The sequence below is a fragment of the Oryza sativa genome, chromosome 12 (assembly GCF_034140825.1).
Source record: "Oryza sativa Japonica Group chromosome 12, ASM3414082v1".
In the NCBI taxonomy this organism is placed as follows: Eukaryota; Viridiplantae; Streptophyta; class Magnoliopsida; order Poales; family Poaceae; genus Oryza; species Oryza sativa.
In genome coordinates this window covers 4,597,723-4,604,405 of record NC_089046.1, presented here as the reverse complement: position 1 = coordinate 4,604,405, position 6,683 = coordinate 4,597,723, and the positions used below count along the sequence as shown (strand labels likewise).

Sequence of the window (6,683 nt, the reverse complement as noted above, 5' to 3'; positions counted from 1 at the left end):
AAGTATGATAAAACTACATATTTAATATTGATGTTGTCATAAAACTAAAGTTTTTAGTGTTTAAATCTTTAGCACTAATGTTGTCTTCAAGTTATAAATGCTACAGTTTTGCTATTAAATTGGTGCTAACTTGTAGTTTTGTAATAATTTTGTTATTAAATCTATAGTTCTATGATACTTTTTCTTAATTAAATATGAAGTTATGTGATAAATTTGTTAAATCTCTGTAGTTTTGTGATATATCGACTTAAATCTATATTGTTTTATAGTTTGGTTAAAGTATACGTTGTTTTGTGAAATTTATTCTACATTTTATACTATATACCACAATGGTGTGTTTCAAACATCTAATAATCAGTGGCCAAGCTAGCTAGGCCTCAGGTAGCTTATATTAGGCCATGGGCCAAGTATATATGGCTCAAACAACATACTCCCACTACTATATCTATGTAACAATTTTCACTCACCATATAACACCTTTAAGGGCTAAATTTAAATACTGGCTTTCACAACGTTAACAACAATACAGTAGACATGCATGGTCACTAATTGGGATATCATCGTGTGACACTTGTGTACCCCCATGACCCATGTCTGCATGTTGCCATGCATGGAACAAGCCAAGAAGAAACATCGATCATCTCTCTCTGCAGTAACCCATGCTCGTCCTCATTGCATTATAAGGCATATTGTAATTATCTAATAATATATATGAGTGTGTTGACCAATATCTAATACTATATATGCTAGCTTGGAAGATTGGTGACACCTTTAAACCAACCTTGGCAAGTTGAGTGGCCCATGCTGCAGTTTACTAAGTCATTATAGTTATTTTAGGATATCTACATCGTGATTTTGATCCAATTGAGTGAATTAATTGTATTCACTCGATCAGTCGTTCTCATATTTATTTGAGTTACTATAAAACTATTTTAATTTTTCTTTTAGATAAAGGAAGTAAATACCCAATAATAATCTATACAAGGACAAACCAAGAATCCAGACACCCCAGGCGTTAGCCTAGGGCATGGGGTTGAAAGCCTATAGGCCAGGACTTCTTTTCATCATAGTGGCTCGAGATGGTGAAAATTTTATCATAGGCCGGTCCATACCTTGCCTCTAGGTTAGGTCGCACCTGATTATATATAGAGGAGAAAACGGTAATCTTAAATTTAAGCAGTAGTCGTAATTATTTATTGCTCACAATTATTTATTTCTTACATGTGTTATTTGTTAATTCTATGTTCATGTTGGCTTAGATTTTGTATCTTTGTCGGATAAGCCCTGAGATATATTTTTGTGTCCTATACTTAACAAGATATTAAGAGAGCTTAGGTCAACATAGAAACAATTAATACACACGTACATTCCCTGACTATTTTAAGAGACCGACCTAGCTACGTACGATACGAGGAGTTGAATTTGGAATAAAATGAATGAATGCAGGAACACACACGCACACAAACAGCACAACACGAGATCCTTGTGATTTTCATGCCAGCATATATTTTCTTCTTTTTTTTCCCGTATTGAAATTAAATGATACTCTGATCGAATTCAGAATTGAAAACCCCTGGTTCTTAATATTAATTAATTTCGCACGCGTTCGACTGTATATATACGTGTCGTGTGTATGAACAAGTCCCAGATCGATGTTTTTGAACCGGAAAATCCACAGCCCAACGCTTTTAATTTAATGCATCAACAGCATCCGAAGACTCGCGAAGAAAAGGCAATGATCTCCGGTTAATTAGGTTTTGCATACTCCCTCCAGTTCCGTGTTTCCTGTTATTAATTTTGGACATAATCTCATTTGCCAATGAGTAATATTAATTGATTAATTAATTAAGATGTCTATTTTCTGCCCGTCCATATTAAACTGAGTGTTTCTCCCACGTTGGAAACCACAGCAGCATTAACTAGAAGGTGTAAACTTGTCCAAAAAAATGTTCTTTAATCTTTCTGAAACAACATATATTATCATCCAACTCACATAATGCTTGAACGATAGTAAATATGAAACTGGAGGGAGTATATATACTCTCTATCTTAAAAAAAAGCCTCGTTATCCTAGTAGTACCGAATCTGAATAGAATATATCATCATAGTACGAGGTTGATTTTTTTTAGATGAAGAGAGTATGTACTTAGCATGGAGTATATATGATGGAACAAGAAGGTGTTGGAATATATTCAAGGCCATTAATAAATGGGTCACAAATAAAGGAGGGATATATATTTTGAGAGCCGAAGAAGCAATTGTGTCATGTTGACCCGGCGCATTAATTAAATCAAACAGCTACCCTCTTCTTCCTCCCCATTTCCTGTTCTTTTTTCTTCCTGACCCTTCTCTCTTTCTAAAAATTGCATTAGATTTAATTAATTCCACATCAATGGCGCTATATATACCACTGCCCATGCAACCTACCTAGTTGCCTTCAACCTAAGTGAAGCTACTACTCGCCATTGATAAATTGAGAGATTTGCTTAGCTTCCATTGCCATTGATCTTTCATTGAGCTTCTAATTAAGCTAATCCCATTAATCAGTTGCTAATTACAATTAGATACAGAATTAGGCTATAGCTAGTTAAGGAGAATGCCATCTCTGCAACTGCAAGAAGCGGCGGCGGTGGATGAGGCGGTGAGCAGCATGATGAGCCTGCTCGGCGCCGCCATGTCGTCGGAGAAGAAGGGGTCGGCGGCGGCGGCGGCGGAGCAGAGGGTGGAGTGGCTCCGGTCGCAGCTCATCGGCAAGGACGCCGAGTTCGACACGCCGTTCGGCCGCCGCCTCCTCACCTACGCCGACCACACGGCGTCCGGCCGGAGCCTCCGCTACATCGAGGACTACCTCCTCAACGAGGTCCTTCCCTTCTACGGGAACACGCACACGGAGGACAGCCATGTCGGGAGCAAGTCGACGAGGCTGGTGCACAAGGCGGCGAGGTACGTGAAGCGGTGCATGGGCGGCGGCGCCGGCGACGCGCTGCTGTTCTGCGGCGCCGGGACGACGGCGGCGATCAGGCGGCTGCAGGAGGTGATCGGGGTGGCCGCGCCGTCGGCGGCGCCGCTGCGCGCGCGCCTCGCCGCGGGGCTCCGGCGGGAGGAGCGGTGGGTGGTGTTCGTGGGGCCGTACGAGCACCACTCCAACCTGCTGTCGTGGCGCCAGAGCCTCGCCGAGGTCGTCGAGGTCGGCGTCGACGGCGACGGCCTCGTCGACGTCGCCGCGCTCCGCCGCGCGCTCGCCTCGCCGCGCTACGCCGACCGCCCCATGCTCGGCTCCTTCTCGGCGTGCAGCAACGTCACCGGCATCGCCGTCGACACCCGCGAGCTCGCCCGCGTCCTCCACCAGCACGGCGCCTTCGCCTGCTTCGACTTCGCCGCCAGGTGAGAGACACGAGACAGGAGACACACCCTATTACCTTACGTGATAAGCATTAACCATTATTACTAATCACTAACAATTAGTACTAATTAATTTAAGTGTTTAGCTTGGACTATTCTAACAACTTTACACAATCGCTTTCATGCAACCATGGGCTATGGTAGCATGCATCATGTAGCCTGGTCTCATATTAGGTGCTCCTAATAGACAGATTAAGAAGTCCACATTAGGCAAGCCTGATGTTTTGACATCGATCTAGGGTTTCTAGGGATTCTTTGGAACGCAGGAATTTTATCGAAATTTTTCTAAGGCCAATTGGTTTGATTCCTGGAAAATTTCCAATGAAATTTTACCATTCCAAAGGACACCATGTTATGCAAAATGGCTTCTCCTTTTTGTAAATATGATATATTCGTCTGAGATATTGTTTTTTAGGTGGTCCTAGAACCTGTGCACATCACCGATCACATTTGTTTTTTAAAGACGTCCCTATCAGACATTCTGCCATTGATATGTATGTTCAAAGTACATATCTAGCTATGTTGTTGGAAAAAAATAACATACTCAAAAGAACTGCAACGGTTATGTATATGAAAATATATCACTAAACTAGTCACTGAAACTCTGAAAATACTATCATAATGTAATATTTTAATTAATATAGCACATCCTGTTTCAAAGAAAAATAAAAGAAAATACCAGCAAAAAGTGAAATACAACAAATATGTTATTATCAACTTCTTTTTTCTGAAAATAAATAACATTTTACAAAATGAATACATATAATATATCCTTCGTGTAGTTTTCATGGTTAGGAGGTAAACAGTGTGGTCTAATTAATGAACAACAGAATGTCTTCATTCAATTTGCCTGACAGTACCAAACAGCTAGCTAGTAGTTTTTTTCTATACTTTGCATTAAATATGACAGCAATATATCTATCTCATCCAAACATTCAAGCATATGATCTCATGATGATTGACTTATGTGAATATATTGTCTATATATGCAAAAGGTATGAACTAAAGTACTGAGACTCTGTGGATCTTTGTTTGCTTGTTGAACCAAGATGAACTACTTGAGGCATATATTCTAATGTTTGGGGAGGATTGAGGAAATTAATCGGCCAAAAAAGTCTAGTGAAGTAGTTCATTGCGACAATGAAATTATTTTTGACTTTGACAGGGCACAAACAATTAATCTGAATGTTTTATTTCTTCCAAATTTCTACAATCTTGTACTTCATTTGTCTACAGTTTCAACTCTCTTTTTTCTTGACGGAGACTTTCAACTTAAACTTACTGGTCACTTCATTTTGAATTATATAACCGTGATCAGAATTGTTCAACCTCATACTTGAAATTCACTAGCTATGGTCAGGATTATTAAGCCTGGTAGCTAGCATTAATTATATTTCTTCACTTGTACATTTATAAAAGAATACCTAAATTTAACAATTACCCATGTTTGCAGTGGCCCTTATGTGAAGATAGACATGAAGTCTGGCGAAGTTGATGGTTATGATGCAGTCTTCTTGAGTCCGCACAAATTTGTTGGTGGCCCAGGGACACCAGGCATCCTTTTGATGAACAAATCGTTGTACCGACTCAATTCTCAGCCTCCCTCAATGTGCGGGGGTGGAACAGTTGCCTATGTCAATGGCTTCAACGAAGAGGTTAGCATATAGACAAAGAAATTACAAGTATTTGTGTGCCAAATTAAGCATGGCCATTTCATAAATACTAATGAACAAAGGTACACGTGATGTGTAGGATACCCTCTACTATGACGATATCGAGGAGCGGGAGGATGCTGGCACACCACCGATAGTGCAAAAGATCCGTGCATCCCTAGCATTTTGGGTCAAGGAGTACATTGGATATGAAACAATGGAACTACATGAGCGAGTGTACTCTGAAATGGCAATGAAAAGGCTCCTTGATAATCTGAATATAAAGGTCCTAGGCAACACAACAGTTGATCGTCTTCCAATCTTCTCGTTCCTCATCTACCCTCCAGTGGAAGATTCACTTTTTCTTCGGGTTGAGCCCGGTTGCTATAATTCATTGGAAAACAAGACAAACAAGAGACTACCCCTCCATGGGAGATTTGTTACAAAGCTTCTTAACGATCTTTTTGGCATCCAAGCAAGGGGAGGGTGTGCTTGTGCAGGCCCTTATGGACACATTTTGCTTGATGTTAATAACGAACTCTCTGTTCGCATCCGTTCTGCTATTCTTGAGGTATGATTAGATTGCCTACAGTAAATTTAAACCTATTAGTATATATCAAGGTACTAACTAGTGCTACTGTCTACGGTCAAATTATTTCAGGGGTACAGTGGACTGAAGCCTGGATGGACTAGGCTGAGCTTTGCTTACTATCTCTCAAAGGAGGAGTTTAAATTCATCCTTTCCGCCATTGAGTTCATAGCGGCATATGGTCACCGCTTTCTCCCGCTATACAAATTTGACTGGATCACCGGTAACTGGACTTTCCGTGAGCAGGCAATCAAATACCATGTTTTGAGGGAGGAACTCTCCCTTGCCACTAGTGTGCAATATGCAGAAAATATTAAGTCAAGAATTGCAAAGAATTTGGACAAGAAGCCTGAGCCCAACCATATGAGATTTGAAACCTATTTGGAGAATGCAAGGAAAATTGCACGGTCCTTGCCAAATATCAACCAGCAGATTGTCAGCATCCCAAAAGGCGTAGATCCTGACATGGTCCTTTTTCATATATAGTGAATTTTAGATATCATGATTAGGCTACAGCTTGACAGAAAATTACATTCATTGTATGATAATATATGTGAATAGTGATAGCCGACTACACAGTTAGAGGATGTGATGTAAACCTTTAAAAAATAAATGTGCCAAAAAAATGGTACCAAGTAATATCAATTGTATTTTGATTTAGAAATTGGTTTTAACAATACTACCTCCCACGAAAATGATCTCCATATCGAAGTAATATCAATTGTTCTTTGAACTCCATATCAGAAACAGTTGTGCGCATGTGGGGTCTCCTTTTTTTGGAGAAAAATCAGAAGAGTTGAAGACTTATATGTCTTTTTGTAGTTCTTACGGTTGCAATTACAGAACAAAAAAAAGGAGAATGCCCACGCTCGGTCGACCGGCGCCAGCCGCCTGGATCGGTCGCTCCCCAGCGCACGTGTCTCCCCATTAGGCCCCACCACGTGTCCCTATCCACCTGCCGCTTATCCACAGATAACTCTATTGCAACAAAAAAACCCACATATTTTGGAAACTCTCTATTAAGAAAATTTGGTTTATTT

General features: G+C 40.5%; 1 protein-coding gene across 1 annotated transcript; it reads left to right on the top strand.

Annotated features, from left to right (window-relative positions):
• The first annotated feature begins 2,433 nt into the window (after positions 1-2,433).
• On the top strand, positions 2,434-6,320 carry LOC4351701 (uncharacterized). The gene is made up of 4 exons (XM_015763594.3): positions 2,434-3,384; positions 4,856-5,057; positions 5,155-5,625; positions 5,716-6,320. Exons 1-4 carry the CDS (start codon positions 2,597-2,599, stop codon positions 6,127-6,129), a joined length of 1,875 nt encoding a protein of 624 aa, XP_015619080.1. The 5' UTR covers positions 2,434-2,596; the 3' UTR covers positions 6,130-6,320.
• Positions 6,321-6,683: the final 363 nt, after the last annotated feature.